This window comes from Microchirus variegatus (genome assembly GCF_963457635.1).
Source record: "Microchirus variegatus genome assembly, chromosome: 4".
Classification (NCBI taxonomy): domain Eukaryota; kingdom Metazoa; phylum Chordata; class Actinopteri; order Pleuronectiformes; family Soleidae; genus Microchirus; species Microchirus variegatus.
The window spans coordinates 22,519,543-22,540,968 of NC_139805.1; the positions used below are offsets into that span (position 1 = coordinate 22,519,543).

At 41.3% G+C, this 21,426-nt stretch overlaps 1 protein-coding gene across 1 annotated transcript; it reads left to right on the forward strand.

Moving 5' to 3' along the window:
- Nucleotides 1–4,844: 4,844 nt before the first annotated feature.
- On the forward strand, nt 4,845–16,951 carry fam20b (FAM20B glycosaminoglycan xylosylkinase; the record flags this gene model as incomplete). Its single annotated transcript, XM_083888504.1, has 8 exons — nt 4,845–4,973; nt 5,744–5,991; nt 6,075–6,161; nt 6,255–6,364; nt 10,474–10,645; nt 11,893–12,084; nt 15,284–15,343; nt 15,421–16,951. The coding sequence occupies 8 exons, from the start codon at nt 4,845–4,847 to the stop codon at nt 15,650–15,652; spliced, it is 1,230 nt and encodes a 409-aa protein (XP_083744630.1). The 3' UTR covers nt 15,653–16,951.
- Nucleotides 16,952–21,426: the final 4,475 nt, after the last annotated feature.

Here is a 21,426-nt window from a genome sequence, read left to right on the forward strand (position 1 = left end):
GATATAAACAAAGCCACAGTGGGAGAAATCAGAGGAGATGCTACTCGAGTTGCAGCAATCTGAGTTCCCCCCCTCCTCACTGTAACCTGAGTTTACATGGATTTCTTTATATAATCATTTCTGTACAATGCATGTTCAGTGTGCTGGGTGAAACCTTCCTTCCTTTTTTTCTTTGTGATTTAAGGTGATTTAGTTCTCCCAAGGCCAATCCCTGTTAACATAACATAACAATCATCTGTTTTTGGATGAGATTAGAAAATTCAAATGTCGCTCATGTAAGATAATTTTTTTCTTTTTGTTGTTGATGTCGTTTCCTTTTTACATTGACCACACCGTCTTCAAATGCACAATTTGTCCTGTGGTCACCGTTTGCAGTGGATCTCACTTTCTGAAAGGATCCTTTTTTTTTTAACCCGTTGTGAAAAATGTGTAAAAGCTGAGATGAAAGGTTAAAACCTGGAGGAAGTTTCTGAGTGTGGTTATATGATGTGTTTATAAATATTTTTGGTGGATGGAAGAAAAAAAATGGAACTAATGTGAACCTGTGCCTCCTGTGCACAGGCCAGGCATCAATTCACTGTTTACCGAGGACATTAACAGCAAACCTTCAGCCTGTCAAAGGTGTCGAGGACGATGTGTGTGTGTGTGTGTGTGTGTGTGTGAGATCTTTGCCCATCACCCTTTACCCCCAGTGTGTCTGTCTCCGTCTGCCCGTGTCATGACTGTGGCGAGCGCTGTGACCTCACTGCTGAGTGATGTGCTGCCTGGTGTGAAGACTGAGAACCAATAAACACTCTGCCCTTTTTTTTTACTCCACACACATACGTCTCCTGCTCATTGTCCTGGGGGACGATCGCCACCGTTTATCTGGGTGCGGGGTGTGCGGTTGTTGGTCGTGATCTAGTACTATCTGAAGATGTGATCAAAGTGCTGAGTGACTTCTCTTTTAAATTCCGTGTTTGTTCTTCAAAGGATAGAGGGAGAGAAAGTATACTGTTACATTTTTAATATGTGTGCAATAAAACAGTAATATTATTGGATTAATTGTATATAGGGATGTAAGGAAGAGACTACAACTACAACTCTGGTTTGCAATGGAGATTTATTTCCTAGACAGTGAAATGTTGCTGTGTAAACGTATGGAATAGAATTATTATAAAGATTATATACATTTCTATGGAGGACAGAAAGTACCACAATTAATAGTGAAATAATCATGTTTTTTTTACATAAAATGAATTGGTATTTTAATTAATTAATGACACATTTAATTAATTAATGACACATTTAAATAATTATTTAATGGTGTAATTTCATTTAGGCACTTTCCATCCTCCATACATTTCACAAGGTGCTGTACAGTAATTAAAATATAGGGAAGAGGGAAAACAACAGTGGGTAAGCAACGGACAGCAAAACATACACTTACAGAAAGGGACGGGGGTTCGGCAGCTGTTCTTTCTTTGTGATGTAATTTATGTTTTTTTTTACCGTTTTTTTTTTTTGTGGAGCTGCTGATGTTTCTGTGCATGCAGCTGTGGGAAGGAAAGACATCAGCAAGTTGGTAAAAGAGCCATCAAACTGTGGGAGGAAATATCCTGGATGTACACCGGAGAAAGACAACCCTCGGTCGAAATGGGATATGAACCGTGAGTAAAATCTCAATTTGATATTTTACGCAAATCGTTCAGTGCTAATATATAGGGGTTTCCATAGAGAAAGGCCCTTGTATATATATGTATATATATGTGTATATTTATATATGTATATGTATATATATATTAGATGAAAACATTCAGGGGAAAAGAAAAAGACATTAACGTTAAGCTTTTACTTCTGGACAAAGGTTTTTGGGGTGAGACATAAGAAAAACCCCATTCCAGGGCCCAGTGTAAGAATTATGCTGACTTCACGTGCAATCGGAAAGATGATACTTCCCGATTTGTAAAATAGGAACTACGAGTGCGTTGCATTCAAGTGCTTTTGTTGTGCGAGCGAAATGAAAGATTAAGATGGCTATCTCCACTTGGGATCTCGTGTGTCAATACGATCTCTCAATTTCCCACTGGAAATCACAACATGAGGCAGCGTTTTGCACGTCTAGAACTCCTATGTATCATAAGTACAATAGCACATGAAGGCAGCATTAGTAACTGGTTTTAGGCTACTGTAGAGACATGATGACCACCTCCATAAAACATGAGTTTTGTTAAAAGCACCAATAAAATACTAATTCTAAGGCTATGAGGCTATTCTAAAGCGAGTATACACATGTACAAGACTGGTATTACATCTCTCTTCTAAATACACGTTAATGACCTTTAATCACAACTAGTACACCGTTTGTCTTAGTGTGCATGGTATTTTTTGATGCAACACTGCCACCTAGTGGCTATATGGTGCACCTACAGGGGAGGAAGTGGACACGGCAGGCCGGAGAGGGGAGAGGGGGGGAATCGAAGGAAAAGGGCGGAGGAAAGGAAGCTTCCGACTACCGTGACTTGTAGCAGCGCGATAAATCAACCTCGCAGGGTTTTTCCCAACCCAGCTGAAGCTTCTCTGTCTGCAGTGAACGACATATGAGCACACGGTAAGTAACGAGAGCCACCGAGGACAAACGTACGACGCGCTGTTCTTGATGAAGCTAGCCGCTAGCTTTAAGCTAACCCACAGAGCAAGGTGTACAGCGGTTTTGCGTATGAGCAGCAGTTAGCCTGTCACTGTGTGTGTGAGTGGATGTGACCTGGCTAACGTTGAGACGCAAGACGATATAAACACAAACGAGACCCTCGGGGTGTGTTTTTCTCTCTCAGTGCTAACTAGCAGCTTCCTGGTTGGTGTTAAAAAACAGGCAGTAACATGATGAAAGGCTGATTGTGTGGATGAAGTGAACTACTGCCTGCGTGGACACAGAGCCCCGGGTCCATAACGTGTTCAAATACCGATGCCCTGTTACGGTCTTATTCAAAAACCTCTGCCAGTGAAACGTGGCAGCTCATTAAAAGTGTGAATGCTGTGCAAACATGTTCACGCCGAGTAGGCGGAAGAAGAAGTCTGCCGGACATTACGTGATTACATAACGATATCAACCTTTTTTTTTTACGATACGCTCATAGCGCGATAACGAGTCAACGGAGCGAGATTTAGGATGATAATTTGATGATGTTTGATGAGGTAGGGCAGAAACATTTGCTAACAATGTATTTTTTGTACATTAATCAGTGTAGGAGTCAATAGTGAGTTAATTTAGTTTAGACCAGGGGTGTCAAACTCATTTTCACTGAGGGCCACATCAGCATAATGTTCACCCGCAAAAGGGCCAGATGTAACTGTCATACAGTATACATGTGACCAAATATAATGTTAAATAAAGGTAACTACTCTGTAACATATTGCTAAATAACTTTCTGTATTTATTACTTATTCAATTTCACTCGTCGCATGATGCATATACAATGATACGCTGTGGGTCACGCAATCGCCATGCATTGTGGGAAATGTAGTTTATGGTCAACACACACCTTAAAGCAGCATAGATCTGTTTTAACACAGATTTTTAAGAGCAATTAATCACTCGCGGGCCACATAAAATGACATGGCGGGCCACATCTGGCCCCCGGGCCTTGAGTTTGACACGTGTGGTTTAGATGATTAATTTAAGTTACAGTGTAATTTATGAATTAATGAGTTAAATCGACCTTGGCTTGAGCAGTTGTTCTTAAAGGGAAAATGAATTATATCTTTAATCCTTTATCATAGCTATTGTTGATAGATAGATATATGCTAGAAAATATTCACTGATCATGTATCCCTGGCTCGCAAAGTGATTGCTAGAAGCTGTGCTAGGTTTGGTGTGAAAAGGGTTTGTTACTGTTACAGCCCCTATACCACTTTTTTGTGTCTGCTGCTGCCAATATCACAAACTCAAATATCTACTGATACCGATATTAGTCAGATATCGTCATTTATGTACCATGAATCTGTTAATTAATTTCAAAGAATTTTTAATCATTCAAACAGACGAAATAAACAGCCCAAACGTGACTCGGCTAAAACGCTTTTGCTTATGTTTAGTTACATTTTTGTAGTCCGTGCATAGTGAAGCATGTGATTTGTAGGATGTTTGGATTGGATGTTCTTTATTGACATTGGTTTGGGGGGAGTTTACACATTTCAGTTTCTGATTTAAGCAAATATGTATTGTTTGTTTGCATGTGTCGATTGTTTCACGAAAAAGCCCTTTGTCAAGTAGATAAAACCGTGTTTTCATTGAGCTTCTGTGTCTGAGGCAAGTTCTCTGCACAGAGGTAATGCACAATGACACTGTGACTATAATATGTGTCACTACTTTGTACAACAGCATTCCCTAAAGACCTACTATAGTACAGCTCACATTAAACTGTAGCTGCCTGTACAGAACAGCCATGTCCTTGCCACCCATTTAGCAAACAGTACAGGTCTCAGGGTGTGGCGGACTGTTTGAAAGAACGCAAACGTTTACACAGCAGCCACACTGACGTTCTGATGTATTTACACATGCTGGATAGGCTTCAGCTGTGCTGCAGTACTGGGTCACCATCTCCCCTGAGGGGAAAACGAGCAAGCGAGGCAGCAAATAACTCTCCCGTCTCTTTTTCCCTCCTCTGTGTCTCCAGGTGGCTGACTCGCCGCTAAGTTTGTATCTCCATCACAGCTCTCGCACTTTTTGTCCCGTCAGTGCCGAGTGGGTGGGTCAGGCGACTTGGAGCTGCAGGGGCCATGCATCAGGGGTGAGGGGGATTTGCAGAGGGGGGGGGAAACGCAACGTCAGGTGAGGAGAGCTCCGAGGGCCGGTGGGTGTGGAGATGAAGCTCAAACAGCGCATGGTGGTGCTGTGTGCCGTGCTTCTCCTGCTGGGCCTGGCCAAAATCTTCCTGTTGGATGGAGGTGAAGGGTCTGCAGCCAGCCGACAGGACCTCAGAGCATTTCGCAAGGTCAGAGTGCAATCGATCTGCTGTAAGGGTGGTTCGGTACAAGTCACTGGCAGATCCCCAATTGAGGATCCATAATATCCTCAATTTTAGATGTTAATGCACACACTTTTTGAAATGTTCATCCCCTATAACAAAGCTAATGGTTTACGGTTCGTCTGGCAAATACTCATAACGACACGTAACACACGAAACAGAATCTTCCAACTGTATAACAAATATTCTGCCCTGATAAAAATAAATAAATAAATAGCCCGCATTTTTACCGACTGTGTTTAGTGAAGCATCTTTGTGAAATGTAAATTTTTTCCAATGACTGATTTTTCTGTGATTTCGTAGGATATTGCATTTATTAGCTCATTCCTAATCATGATGCGTCTAATGTTTATTTTCTGCACACCTACTTTTTTATAGTGATACCACAGTTTTAATCAGTTGCTGTTAATAACTACAGAGTTGGGCTCATACATTTATCACCTAGTTATTTTAAAAAAAGGTGAAGAAACTGTGTGTTATTATAGTCGAGCTAAACAAACTCTTTTCAAACTGTTTTTGAAGCTTGGCTTTTATTGCAATCAATTCTAATCAATTAGATATTTTACTCAAATGATTCAGTCTTGATATACATTTTAAATATTCTAATAATAAAGGTAACTAAAGAAGCAGTTCTCTTGTAGGCAGTATGAGAAGTCACACCCTACTAGAGAGCATTTGCAGATGTTTAATATAATCGGTCACTCTCACTGTTTTTGTTATCACTATGTTGCTAACAGATGGAAGCTGGCCTCTCTCTGTCCCGTGGAGCTCGCCTCATACACACCCTCCAGTCTCCGTGGGAGATAGCGAGCCAATGGGTGGGTCCGCGAGAGGTGTATCCCGAGGAGACCCCAGAGCTGGCTGCTGTGCTCACTGCCCTCAGCACGGCCAGGATTGAGCGGGCAGATGTGGGCTATAAGGGCACTCAGCTCAAAGCCCTACTTGTACTGGACGGTGGACAGAAAGTGGTCTTTAAACCCAAAAGGTCAGGAGTGTGTATTATTACCTCGTATTATTTTTTATGTGTGATTCAGCATTCTTATGTTTGTCCCTTCTTCTCTTCCACAGATATAACAGAGACTATGTCGTTGAAGGGGAGCCATACGCGGGTTATGACAGACACAATGCAGAGGTGGCAGCTTTTCACTTGGATAGGTGCGTAGACGTCGTCTTTTGAATGTCTGAAGGTTTTTTGTTTTCAATTGATGTGTTGGATCTCCTGGCATCATCTCCTCTCCTCCTCTGCAGGATCCTGGGCTTCAGGAGAGCGCCTCTGGTGGTGGGACGATACGTCAACCTGCGTACAGAGATTAAACCTGTGGCCACAGAGCAGCTACTGAGCACCTTCCTCATGCAGGGTGAGCACCTGACCGACCTCTCTTTCTCCACTCTCTCATGTTGTTTTTTTGACTGTGGTGTTTTTATGCCTTCATACCTGATGGGTCATGTTTTCTGAATGTTCTGTTCTTGTTACCGATAAAGGAAAAACAAGTTGCTCGTAGGGCTGCTCAAATATTCCCTTAAAGACCAGCCTGTTTACACCATCAGGTTTTAGACGAGATGTAATAATCCTTTTGTTTTCGATTACTTTGTTTTTCTAATCGTTTGGGGCCGTAATCTTAATTGAAACTAGGACATGGTTACTAGGATACTAAAATACACAGAGGAGCAGAGAAATCAAACAAAAACATCTCCCTCAAACAGGTTATCGAAAGTGGTTGATGATTAATTTAGTAGTCAATTAAATTAATTGACTACTAATGTTTGCATTCTTAACACAGCAATCATGCAAACACCCTCAGGGGAAACTGCGCAAAAAGGGCTCCAAACTGAGTTGTTTCATCGGTTGCTCTGGTGCACAAGGGTTTCACTTTTGTCAATATGATTGCGAACAAGAAGAAAGCACAAATGTAGTGTATGTACATGCATGCATGCATTCAATAATGACGTTACTTTGCTGCTTAGCTCAACAAGGAAAATCTGTTTTTGAAGTGGTTATATGGCGAATATAGGGCGGCATACATAATTAACGACGAGGCAGATTTTATTCAATAAGCCATACTGCGGTCTACTGTATTGAGTGTATTGTCAGACACCACACCCTGCTCGAGGAAAAAAACAAGAAAATACCATAAAGAAACACAGTGCTCCAGCGTGGATAAGGTACAACATTTTAGCCCTTAAACTCAAACATGAACTGAATAGATTTTTGTTGTCCAGTAACTCATGGTCACGGTGAACTCGCATTTCAATGAACATAATATATTAAAGCGGAAAAGAAAACTCGTTATTATGTTGATAAAACCCAACGGTTTAACGATGAAATGGTAGAAAAACGGCACCATCTGCGTTTATACAAGACTTGCATTTCATTCTTGTTCATTGCATGACAAATGGCACAAACATGCACTTGGGAAAGACCCGATTTAAAATTTGGTTGTCGAAAGTGAAGGTCGTTGGATCTCTCGAAACCTTTTTCCTCCGTCTCTTATCTTAATAGCATTAGACTGACAGATATAGGGGTCACTGTGGCCTCTTGAACATGAAATTCTTTCACTATGAAGTGCATGTTATTTGTAATTTTTACAAAAAACTGGACTAAAACTGAACTGGTCAGTAGAGGCATGCAACCACTTGGTGAATTCTAGTAAAAAGTAGGGTCGGAGTTCCTGGAAATAAGTTTCAAACAGGCCTTATTTGTAATTCTTCAGACTTACCGACACAGATTTACGAGCACTGCGCAGCATCGATAACTTTCACATGGCATCACTTTTTGCAGCGCTTTCCTGGGCTTCCAATTGTCGCTACCGTTCAAACGCAGCACCGATGTCCACTCTGGTCTTGGATCGCTCTGCATCAGCCTTTTTCTTGGCAGTAGCGTTCCCAAAAGCCGTCTTTCATTTGGGACCAACACCTGTCGTTGGCATCGTTTCTGCTTTTCTTGCCGCATCGGTCACATTGAATTTGAAGAGGGGGTAGGTGCGTGGAGGAGGAGTGAGGGGCAGATGGCAGTTTGATTGATGCATCACGATTCAATACATTTGTTTGTGCTGTTCAATAAGACTGGATGGTGTTTTTATGTTGACATTTTTGTGACGATGCATTAATGAATTGCTTACAGTCAGGGTGTGAAGAGGATTTTAAGCTACATACAGTAAAAAAAACCTTTAATTCTAGTTGTATGAATGGATTTCCTTTGCTTTGACTCCTCTCTTCACACCCTTCTTCATCGCATTCACTGGGCTTATTTGCCAATGCACAACATATGAGAATATGCCCTGCCCAAACCTGTTTGTCGAGGGTGGGGCACTGTGCACTTTTAAAAGACACCTGTTTGCCAAGGAAGAGATGACAGAGCAGATTTAAAATTCATTACTCTCCGCTCGTTATGCTAGTTAGGCTAATAACACTAGATGGAGCTAAGTGTCTCAAACTTGACGAGAAACAAAATATTTTAATGGCATTATATAAACATCGCTTTTGTCAAAGGGGAACTCCAGCAGCTTATACATAAAGGTCAGGTTATCAACCACAGCGTTTCCTTTACTTCTGAAAACAGTGAAGTCATGCATTTTGTATATATCATGTGTGAAAACAAACCCGTTTGATGTCATTGGGGATTATTTTGCACGGCCCGGGTTGTGTAGGCTAGAATTCATTTCAGAAGCCTGTATTAAAGGGGGACATATTATGCAAAATATTATGCAACTTTTTAATCATTTTAATACTTATATTTGGGACTCTGGAGGCCCCATGAGTAGGCAAAGTGTGAAAAAAAGATGACTCACTCGTGTTTTTGTGGTCCGCCTCAGTCTTAAGTACAGGAGATAAAACACGCGATGTTGACTTCCGCGCTCATTTGCATTTAAAGAGACAGGCACTCAAAAGCAAGCGTTCTGAACAGGCCTGTTTTGGCAGGGTGAGAGAACTGCTATGGTATTTTGACCAACAGACATGTTCATTAGGACACCAGGGAACTCCGTTAACTTTTAGAGATAGGGTATAATATGTTGATGCAGTTCTGTAGGGTTTGGATTTGTGATTCCCCTTCAAGTGCACAGTAATGTAGACAATTTAAATATACTGTGGTCACTCTTCCTCTCAGACCACTGGGGTTTTTATCGCCATGATAGGACTATCACTATTGCAATAATAATTGATCTGGGCGTTCCTGTGTCATTGTTTTAGTGAGACTGAAAGCCTTTGCACAATGCATGCATTTTTTGTGTGACGGATTGGCACGTCAATAGTTTTTCTCACCAGTACATCCGTGTAACATTTTGCTTCTAATGGGTACGCTTGTCTGTGGTTTGCTGACAACGTGGCATCAAACAAACATGACCTTCCTCCTCTTCATGATCCTGAAACAGTGAAGTGCTTGTTAGCTTAAAGGCCGTGTACAGCGATACTTCATTTCCTCATCTTTAGGAATATTAAATAATCCTGCAAAGATTTCCTCTTTGAGACGTCTCTTACTCATGAGAGAATAAGTAAACGGTTGATAAAATGCACTTTTTATAGGAGTTATGCTAACTATGGCTCCTGCGTGTCTGTTACGTCCCCATTTGTGGCATCCAGGGGAAAAGGTGTGCAACTATTTAACAATAAACCGGTTGTTTCAAGGAAGAAAGGAAACGGAAAAGATTTGTACAATTAATTTATTTATACATAAATGAGACCAACGTTAACACAAAGCCACTTCCCTATGGAATCGAAGTCAAAACACTATAAACTAAGTTTAACACTACGGCCGGAGCCCAGAGGGAATAATAATAATAATACGAAGAGCAGCACACCGATTGTGTGCGTCATAGATTTTCACATTTTTTTAAGTAATTTTAATTTCACTTATTGATCATGCCACACCAGGCAGGGGCGCCGTCAGAACACACCAGCACTATCAGTCCAAAAACCGGAAGTCCACAAAGTCCGCGAAAAGTTCTATTCTTGGCTCCACGGTGCAGCACAGAGTTCTACACAAACTTCCAGCCTCAGACGATTTATCTGTCCAGTGGATACATGTTATATATGACGGCAATGTGCCTGCTAGAGCCTGCAAATGATCACTTTTCCAAATGCTAACTCCTGTTAGCTCCCAGTAACCTCTGTGGCTGATTTCCTGTCCCCGTCAGTGCACTAGTTTGAGTTAATCAAGCAACCTCTATTCCCTCTATCTGTGTGCTAACTCAACCTGTTTCCTCATGTGACACAATCTTGTCATCAAGTCCCTTAATGCTATTATGCTCTATGTGAATGTGCATTGACACATTATGTGTTAAATGTCCTGAGTGTGGTTGAGAAGCCTCTCCTTATTGTACTGTTGGTATTGTTTGTCTAAAAGAATGCACCACACACTGTCTCAGAGTCGTGTATGCAGCTCTTTCATATCCCATTGTTGTCAATACATCACAGTGGGGGGTGGATTTATTGACATGGCGACCTTGTTTCTCTCTCTCTCTCTATCCAGGTAATAATACATGTTTCTATGGAAAATGTTACTACTGTCGAGAGAGTGAGCCAGCGTGTGCAGAGGGAGAGATAATGGAGGGATCGATAACTCTGTGGCTGCCCGACGTCTGGCCGCTGCAGAAACACCGACATCCATGGGGACGCACGTACAGGGAGGGGAAACTGGCCAGGTGGGGTTTTGACTGTGTCAGTAACAGCTGTTTTCAATCGTGGTTAGACCGAAATAGTCACATGACCCACGAAGTCGGGTGTGATGAGTTATACTGACAAGATGAACAGGCTACTGTCATGCTCAACTGAACCCAGAGATGGAGGAATTCTGTGGGAAGAAACAAACAGTTACTTTGTGTGTATAGTTCAGAATTGGTATACACGACTTCTGCTAACAAGTGTTTATTTGCCAAGACAAACGACAGATGTGTCGGTGAATTTGCATCGTACTTTCAGAAACATTGTTAGTGGTCAGACAGAAACGGTGACCACAAAACTGTCAGAGTTAAAGAATATACACTACCTTTCAAAAGTTTGGGGTCACCTTTCATTTTGTTTGTGTTTTCCATTAAAAGTCACACTTTTATTCATCAAAAGAGTTGCAAAATGAATAGAAAATATAGTCAAGACATTGACAAGATTAGAAATAATGATTTTTATTAAAATTAATCATTTTGCCCTTTCGTCAAAGAATCAGAAAAACTGTTTTCAGCTGTGCTAACATCATTGCACAAGGGTTTTCTAATCATCCAATAGCCTTCTAATACGATTAGCAAACACAATGTACCATTAGAACACTGGAAATAGGCCTCTATACACCTATGTACATATTCCATTAAAAACCAGACGTTTGTAGCTAGAATAGTCATTTACCACATTAACAATGTATAGAGTGCATTTCTGACGCATTTAACCCCAAACTTTTGAACGGTAGTGTGTATATACAGTATATACATTTTATTTGACGCATGCTTTACATTATCAGAATGTCAAAGTGCTACATCTTGAGAGCATGGAATTCATTAAAAAGGGGGGACACAACCAAGGTAAGATAGCATGAGATCAGAATCAGAAACAGGAGCTTGGAAAATAGTTTTCAAAAAGGTGAATGTGCTATTAAAACTCGATGCTTTAAGCCCTCTTTTTCTGTGGATTGTGGTGCAGCAGCACAGATAATGAGGGCGGATGCATTGGTGAGTGAAGAGGGAAATTTAATCCTGACAGAAATGGGGAAGCCAAGTGAGATGGGACAGTCCATTTTTATACCAAGGTTGGTGACTCATGAGGAGAATATTATGGTCTGATGAGGGAGAAAGTTGTGCTCCCATCCACACCTTTAAACACAGAGGAACTGTGTTTTAATAAAATGTGTCTATAAAACCAGATATTACAGTCGACTTCAGTGGATTTGTGTTTCTTCTTAAAGGTGGGAATACGATGAAAGTTACTGTGAGGCCGTGAAGAAAATGCCTCCGTACGACGCAGGGCCAAGGCTGCTGGACGTCATCGACACGGCCATATTTGATTATCTCATCGGGAACGCTGATCGGCATCACTACGAGAGCTTCCAGGACGATGGCGGCGCCAGCATGCTCATTCTGCTCGACAACGCAAAGAGGTGAGCAGCAGGGAAGTCAAAGGGTTAGTTAGGGTTAATCGACACATTATTGGCGTGGGATTCGGCGTTGGTGCGCTGGAATTTCCACGAACCAGCCTGGGGCTGAGTTCTCATTGATAAATGGACAGAGGGAAAAACAGATTTCAGCCTTTTTACAACAGGCTTAACTGATAAAATCTTACACCTGCTTAAGTCTGCAATATCTTAAAGTATACATATTATACCAAACAGCCATTCACTATCCCACATTATGGGCAAATTAGAGTGTCAAACCAACATCTGCATGTTTTTCCACTGTGGGCAGAAACCGGAGAAAGCCCACGCACTCACACACACACATTCACACAGGGAGAACATGCAAAGTCCATACAGGAAGGAACACTTGGTCTGACCGGGTCTCGAAACCGGTCTTTTAGCCGCAAGGCAACAGTTCTAACCACTAATCCACCCACACCAAAGTCTATGGAGAGTATTAGCAACATCATGGCACATAAATGTTTTTGAACCACTGTTGCCTCTGTCAGTTTAAATGAGTTATTTTGTGGTTTGGGTGTTTGAAATTCTTTTATTTGGATCCCACGCAAACTTAACCATATGAGGCTTCAGTAAACCAGCACTTCCTGTGTCCCTGAAGAAACACATGTCCTCGAAGGAATTTGGTGCGGGAGAAGTGTTTTATACACATGGGGTGGAGGTTCTAGAGGGAAGTGGCTGCTGCGTTACGTCACCCATGGTTCAACACCTGTATAATAATATATTTCAAATACTTACTTCAGGAGAAGTAGAGTCTGCTGGCAAGAAAACTCCTCACAGACACTGGCTGCATGCAGACTTGGAGGAATGGACAGATATTGTTCATGAAATACACAACACACTACACGCCTACGAATGGAAACATTTGCGATCTTCAATGAAGATCAAACGGAGCCTCTCATTTATAGTCACCCAGGAAAAGGTTGTCTGGTCTTATTACCAAATCGGGGTCTTGGAACCTGTTTCCACCGAGTGGTAAAGGTTTTTTTTCATTGTTGCGTTTCCATTGTCAAACATTGAGAACTGTGCTGATACAACAGTTCCAATTTTGGTTGTGCCGTCTCTCAAACAAAACATGTGTTCTTCTTTTATAATAAACAGCCACAGAAGACAGGCACAGCACAATAAACATCTGTTTTTTTTACCTCTGTAATGTTGCACCACTGCTTCCAGACTCTGGATTCCAGACTGCTTCCTTTCTGGAAACACTTGAACATAATTTTGACATTTTGCTTCATTGCTTTGCTTTCACACGCCTCGCGGTTGCAGAATGTGTTTCAATCATTACGCAACCATGTCATGTCTCCAAATAATTATAATGTGTTATAATTTTACTCCACTTCATTCCACTCTGTATTTGAATCTATTTGATTTAAAACATGAGATTGCAGGGAAACGTTTGAATTGTTTTATTCACCTTAAAACAAGTAAAGATACTCGTCAACAGTCAATTGGTATCATTCGATGATAATAGTTGTTGCACCACACACACACACACACAGGTTTGCACAGCTGTTCTTCACATCACACTGCATTGACTTCCATTCATTTGTACAGCCTAAACCTGGCATTACTTCTAACTTTACCCATAGCCCATGATGCCTAACCCAAAGCTCAGAAATAAGTAGTGCTGGCCATGTTGAGATGCGTGTGACGTCATGTTTATGTGCCTCCCGATTGTTAAAATGAGTCTCTAAAGTAACGCTAAACTTTAAAAACAGAGGCACACATAAGCAGTACACAGGTACGCTGGTTATTTGTAGTGCTGCTCTTTTTCGTTTAATAAACTGACCGCGCCAGTTCCACTGTAGGCACGCTAACCGGCGTTAAAGGAGCTAAGGCTGCTAACGGAGCTAACTGGTAAACGGTGCCCAGACTCCAGTGTCGCAGCACGTAAACATGCAGGAAATGCTTGGAAACGTGTCATGCATTGACCTAGTGCCCAGCACTAGAAATAAGGTTCTGTCTCATTAGGACCAGGTTTTGGTCTGAATGAGAACTGAACTGTTAATGCTAGAAAAGGTCCTTAGGAGGTGACGAATACAAGAAAACCCACTTAGTAAATGCGGTGGCATGAAAGTTAGTTGGGTAAACTGTGCATCATGTTTGTATTAACTAAAGATAGATTGACCTCAACCTGAAATCCAGGCTGAAATATCAGTGTGAACTGTCACTCATCATAAGCCGTTCTGAAACACCACTGTTGTGGGTGTCTTTTTTTTTTTTTTTTAATGTTGAGGTCACTTTGACCTGTGTGAGGTGTCGGAGAAGATCTTCCCCCTGACTCAACACAAAACCTATGACTCCATATGTCCACACAACCATGTGAGCAGCAGGATGTAGAAAAAAATTACCATATTTTTAACCCTTAGTGTGCAGGTGCAGCCATGGTTAATTCCTTATATGGACATCCTGGTGGGGCGTTTATAGGTCACATATTCAGGCTTTTTGACACATTTTTAGCAGTGCTTCATAGTGCGTGATGTTTTTTTTTTTACACATTTTCACAAGAATTTCACAAATTGTAATCCTTATATTTGGGATTCTGGAGGCTCTATGAGTAGGCAAAGTGTGGACAAAGATGACTCAGTCATGTTTTTGTGATCCTCCTCAGTCTAAATACAGGAGATAAAACATGCGATGTTGACTTCTGCACTCATTGCTACGTCACAATGAGACATTCCTGGAATTGTTGTCTCACTGAGCTCCGCTTTGCCCCTAAAAAACGCGAGAGTGCAGACGAGGGCAATAGTGTCCAGAAGAGCGGGAGTCAGTGAAGTGTTCTATTCTTGGCTGCACAGTGCAGCACAGAGTTCTACACAAACTTCCAGCCTCAGAGGATTTACGTGTCCAGTGGATACATTTAATATATGACGGCAATAATGATGGCTTTTCCAAATGCTAACTGCTGTTAGCTGCCGGAGACCTCAGTGCCGCTGACGTAGTTTCCTGTGTCTCATTTGCATTTAAAGAGACAGTCACTCAAAAGCGTGCGTTCTGAACACGGCTGTTTTGGATGATTGAACTGCTGTGGTGCTTCGTCCTTAAGGTATTTTGACCAAAGCATGTCACCGACAATAGCATATAATATGTCTACTTTAAGTATGTCCATTGCTGTAACATCACACATTTCCCAAACTAATAACAGATAATCTTCTGTGTTTAGCTTTGGGAACGCGGCCCTCGATGAGCGGAGCATCCTAGCACCGCTTTACCAGTGCTGCATGTGAGTAAATGGAAAATTGTCCATAATGTCTTCTATCTTTTCAGTATAACAACTGTCGGACATCTTCTCTTTGTCAGGATCCGCGTGTCCACATGGAACAGGTTGAACCTGCTCAGAGGCGGAGTCCTGAGCTCAGGTATGCGTCAGGCGCTGGCGTTCGACCCGCTCCACCCGGTCCTGGCTGAGCCGCACATGGCGGCGCTGGACAGGCGTCTCTCTGGCGTCATTGCGACTGTGAAGCAGTGCATGGAGGCGCAGGGCCCAGACAACACTCTCATAGAAGACCGAATAAACCTCCCGCATCCCTAGAGACGAAACCAGGGGGAGAAAAATAGCAAACGTTGGAGCAGCCAGGACTTAAAACTTCCTGAGCCGGGAGACGAGGAGAGGGGCATGGAAGAGCAAAGAGAGCAGCACAGGTGTTTAAAGACGGAGAGACGGGAAAACCAAGACTGTGCTTTTCTTCTGCCCTCATCCCCTTCCTTGATTGTCACTGGATTGAAAGTAAATCCAGTCATGAAAACTCTTCTCTCAGGACTGTTGTGCATTTGAAGAGAGTGAACTGTGAGGACACCTCCATCTACTACTGCTGTTAGAGACGACGCTTCCCTCCCCACGGACTCTTCAGTCCATGTTTTTTTTTTGCTATTGGAGTCGACCGTGAAGAAAAGATGAAGCTCAGAGACTCGTAAAAGACGGAGGGGCTTCACATTAAAAATGAGCCACAAACATCTGAATGAAAGACAGCTGTTCAGTTTCAGTCTGAACCTTTTATTTCAGAAGTGCAAATTCTTTTTGTTTTTTTTCCTCCTGTACATATTTAACTAAAGTAGAGACACAGAATAATGGGAAAGGAGAATATACATTTGTGGATAATAATATTAAATAAACGTAAGGGGATGAGTGTGTATGTGTGCGTGTGCAGCCTCGGCACGTCCTAAAAATGACTTTCCCACGCAACTTAAATGTGTTTTCGATAACATTTCAGAAGGAAAAAGCAGAAGCGCGTTTAACCGTGCGTGGTGTCGAAAATGAGGACGAACAGAAGGCATTTCCTGATTGTGTACGTGGTCAGGCTTTGGAAAAAGATCGTGTGTTTTTTTTTCTACCAAGAAAAGATGACTAATGAATAATCAGCATGGGCTCATTATTATTGTTACTATTTATAACTTATTTATGTACGTTTGAAACATTTTTGTTCTCAAAAACTAAAATGCTGCTCGGTCACGAAAACGTTATTTATTTTTGCAAAAAAAAGCGTGAAATCTAAGTGCACTGAAGTGCTGAAGATTTTACTACGAGGCTACTTACAGAAAGCTTTTTCTATAACTGCTATTGCAAAATACAATATCGGTTGCTTCTCTTTTAATGTAGTTTTTAAAGGTGAAATAATTGTTTTGACTCTTTTTCATATGAACGTGTTATTTACAGAAGCTGTAAGGGGTTAAAAAGACTTGAACATGGACATTGAAGGTGCTTGAATTTGACCTTTTTAGAAAAAGGTGTGCGAAGCCTCGTCTGAATACAGCCTTTTACGAAATATCACTTGACCATTCAGTTAAGTTGTGTGGGATTCTAATGTGTGTGTGTGCGAGACAAAGAGAGCCATATTGTGCCATAAATAAGAAAGCTACTGACGTGACAGGCAGAGGTGAGGTGTATGTGTGGCTCCATCTTCAGCATTAAACTCTGATCTATTCCATATGTCGTTATTACTCAGCCTCGTTTCCTCTCATGCTATCACCACTTCCAAGCACAAAGTTTTGCCACTGACAAACGTTTTCGAATGTAATTGTCCCTGTCGTCTTCACGTCGGGAAGGGACTTTTTTTTTTTAACTCTTTAACTCTCTGTTTTTAATCCTCACTCGCATTTGACGCAGTCATACCGGGAACACGGTGGTTAATCGGTGATGTTTCATTTCTAAGTGTTTTCCGCCTCCGTCCTCGTCATGTTTTCATTTTTCCAAATCTGAATCATGTCCGTGAATGAGTTGCGTGAATATTTCAGGAAACCGTATCTCTTCAGTCGCATGGTGAGCGTTACCTGAGGTTATTTCAAAAAAATCGATTATGTGTGTTTATGTGTGTGTGTGTGCGTGTGCAGGTGCAGCTTTGTTTTTTCACCCTCGTATACTTTGATATGTGAGGCGCAGAGGTGCTTTCTCTGGTGGTTTGACACAGCTGCGAGTGAACCGTGAATCAGCCTGCGGCGTGGTGAATCAGCCTGCGGCGTGGTGTCTCATCCGGTGAGCAGCTGATCGAACAGATCAGATTCTACTCTGACCAAACCTCACTTTTACGTAACCCACTTCTTTCATCTCATGTTCACATCGGGGTTTTGCGAAAGGACGTTTGTGTCGCTTCTGCCGATTAAAGCCCTAGTGCGGCGTTTTTGAGACGTAAAACCACTGCGAAATGATTTCACACAGTGGTGTCTCGGGTTATAGGACTGCTGTCCTTGTCCCTAGGATACTAACACCAGTGGGGGAATCGGTCATATAATCTGGTAGTGCGAAAAAAAACTTTCAAGTAGCATTTTGAGCGTTATAACACAATACCCCATCGTGATATCTCAATAAAAGATATTCGCAATGATGCCGTTGCACAGAATTTCAAAGTAAAAGTGTTTGTGTTGACGTGGAATGATGTGCACTTCACAATAAAAACACATTTGTGTTCCAAAAACGGATAAATCAGTCAAAAAGTGCACAATATTGGGAAAACTTGTTGAAACACCAAACAAGCTTATGTATATGTAAATGAATGTTGAATGGAGCATTTAATAATGTGACGCTCATAACCTGACCCTCTATGGCCTGGTGTTGCCCTCACCAATGGCAATGGACCTCACACCGTCCCTTTAATGGAAGCTACAAATTGGTAAGTAGAATATCACTTTTTAACATGTTTAAATTAGCAGTAACTTAAAATAAAAAATATATATGTATATTCATGTGTATGAGCATGTAAAGGCGTGTTCTTGATCATTGTAACACTTATTTTTTTGGTATTCTATATCTGTTTTTCTTGTTCGTTGCCTCAGGGCAACACTTCACGGTTAGGGCACTTGTATACAAATGCACCGTTTTATAATGTTAATGTTGGAATTGTCGTTTTTAAATAGTAATGTAACTGAATATAAGCCACACAGGAGTGAAAAAAAAAAAAAAAAAAAAAATTCTTTAAAAAGATTCCGATAACATAACAGCAACATAAGTGGTGACTCTAACCCTGGACTGACTGTCCAGATGTAGAAGAAAGCCCAGTCCAGGGTTTGAGTCACTGCCTGAGACTGAAGGACACAGCATATTAACTCTGTAAGACCCAAGGTTGTAAAATTACGTTAACTTTAGACATTCATTATATAGTTATATCTTATCTGTTTGTTTTTTTTCCACATGTACATAGTCATTGTGTCTTACTGTTCAGTCTAACAATGTTACTGGGTGTTACATTTCTTTAGAAGTCCTGATTTATGGCCATGAACGCACACAACCTCTCAAGATTTCCTTCCAACAAAATCTCTTTGTTTCATTGGACTGGATTTATCAGATTAAAGTAAGTAAAATGTATTTTATATTTTTTTGGTTGTTATTACAATGTGTAGAGCATGTACATATTTAGTTATTGTGGAATAGATGCATCAAATTTCATTTAGAGCTTGTTACATATTTGTTGTAATTTTACAACACTGGGTCTTGGTGGTAGTCAAAATAGCAGGTTGTATTCCCTCCACAACACTGAAAGGAGAGTATTTTCTTCATACATGAACAGTATACATTACATACATTATACCCTTGTGTTGTGTTCTGGTCAAATTTGACTGATTTAAAAGTTTTAACTCTAAAAAAAATATAGATAATTTGATCAGACTGAGCTAAAATCTCATGTCTTTCTCCACAAAGAGGATATCAACAGACAATTCAGTTCTGGGAAAGGTGTAAATGTTCCTGAATGTGGGGTGTGGATGTAAGTGGGGGTTTGCATGTGCCAACCACCCATGGACTGTCCAGCTGATGATTACGTGGACATCGAGCCTAAAACACACAAACACATCATGCACCGTGACAGGTGTCGCTGGCCGAAAAAAAAAAATTTCATCAGTCCCAACACTGATTTTTCGTGGTCTGGATTTCATCTTCAGGCAAAGAGAGTCCAGCAACACAGACAGTGACATCATGAAGTCCTCTGAATGCTCAGAAGAGACCATTCAAGACATGTGCACACCTGCTATTGGATGTACACAAGGACATGAAGACAGGGAGAGGACTGTTAGGACTTTCACTAACAGTGAGAGTTTTATCCTGTTTATTTACTTATTTATTTTTTTAAAGGTGCGTTATGTAATACATCTAAAGCAACTGGCCATAAAATCCTCCTAATATGTCACAGAGACTCAGGAATAATGTTCATATAACAAACTGAACTCACCAACAACAACAGTACAGACAATATATTTGCATTAAAAAATATATTTTATGTTTGTTTTGGCCACATTCTTTCTTCTTTTATGAAAGCATTTCATAAAAATATGACTAATGTGTGATTATTTTTAAATGTTAGACACATTTATGGAGCTAAGTAAGCAATCAGGCCTGCAAAGGAACCCTTAGTTGTTCTGAATTGTTGTTCTTCCATGAATTTCTTTTCCCCCCCCAATACTCTTTGATTTCTGCATCAAAGGCCTACAACAACATCTGAAAGGTCAAATATTTTTTTTAGGTTTTTCTTAATGTGGGTCTTACAGGGTTAATGCACAATAATCACATCATCAACAACCAAAAAAAAACCCACCACCAAACTGCAGCTTCAAACCACGAAAAACTTTCTCTTTTACCCCGACAAACACACACTGAGGTGCGATGTTTGCTGAAACTAAAATTCCCTCAAATGAAAACCCCTCCACCTTGTCTGTATCTTACAAATCAGTATAATATATCTTTTTTTCCACTTGTGAACAGATGGAAGTGTTGATACAGAGCTGCTGCTGCTGCTGCTCATGGATTTCCCCAGTTCACCGTGTGTTTCTGGTACAGATCATCAATCACCACAGGAGTTTGTCCATATCACTCGTTGCCATTTGCTTTCATCGTGTTTTCATGCTATTGTGGGCACCGGTGGTATCATGGCTTCAAAGTGTATGAATGCTGGTCTGACTGGGTTTGTGTTGTGTTGACTTGGCTGCCACCGCAGAGGGGAAATGTGACTGTGAAACCATGTGGCAGGTCCTCCCTGTCCCTCACTCTCAGCTGCCGGTGTTGTGTGTGTGTGTGTGTGTGTGTGTGTGTGTGTGTGTGTGTGTGTGTGTGTGTGTGTGTGTGTGTGTGTGTGTGTGTGTGTGTGTGTGTGTGTGTGTGTGTGTGTGTGTGTGTGTGTGTGTGTGCAACACCTCAGATGATGTAGGACAGCCGTTTCGGTTAAGCTAAGCAGGTGTTTTTGTTTGTGACACGTAGCAAAAGACTGAAACTTTGACAAAGGCCACCTTTTTTTGGGAACATGTCGGGTCATGTCAGGTCACAGCGCAGGAGTTTGAAGGTGAGCGCGGAGACCATGCTTTCCCCTCTAGAGCCAAAGTGTGGAAAGACTTAGGAGACATATTATGCAAAATCAACTTTTTAATCAGTGTAATGCTTATATTTGGGACTCTGGAGGCCATATGAGTAGGCAAAGTGTGAAAAAAAGATGACCCATGGATTTTGTGATCCGCCTCAATCTAAGTACAGGAGATGAAACACGCGATGTTGACTTCCGCACGCAATCTGATGTTAGACCAATTCAAATTCAATTTGTCAAAAATGGAATTGTTGTCTCGCTGAGCTCCGCTTTGTCCCTAAAAAAACGCGAGAGTGCAGGCGAGGGCAATAGTATCCGGAAGAGCGGAAGTCCACAAAGTGTTCTATTCTTGGCTGCACAGTGCAGCACAGAGTTCTACACAAACTTCCAGCCTCAGAGGATTTACGTGTCCAGTGGATACATTTAATATATGACGGCAATGTGCCTGCTAGAGACAGCAAATGATGGCTTTTCCAGATGCTCAGTGACAATGATGTAGTTCCCTGTGTCTCATTAGCATTTAAAGAGA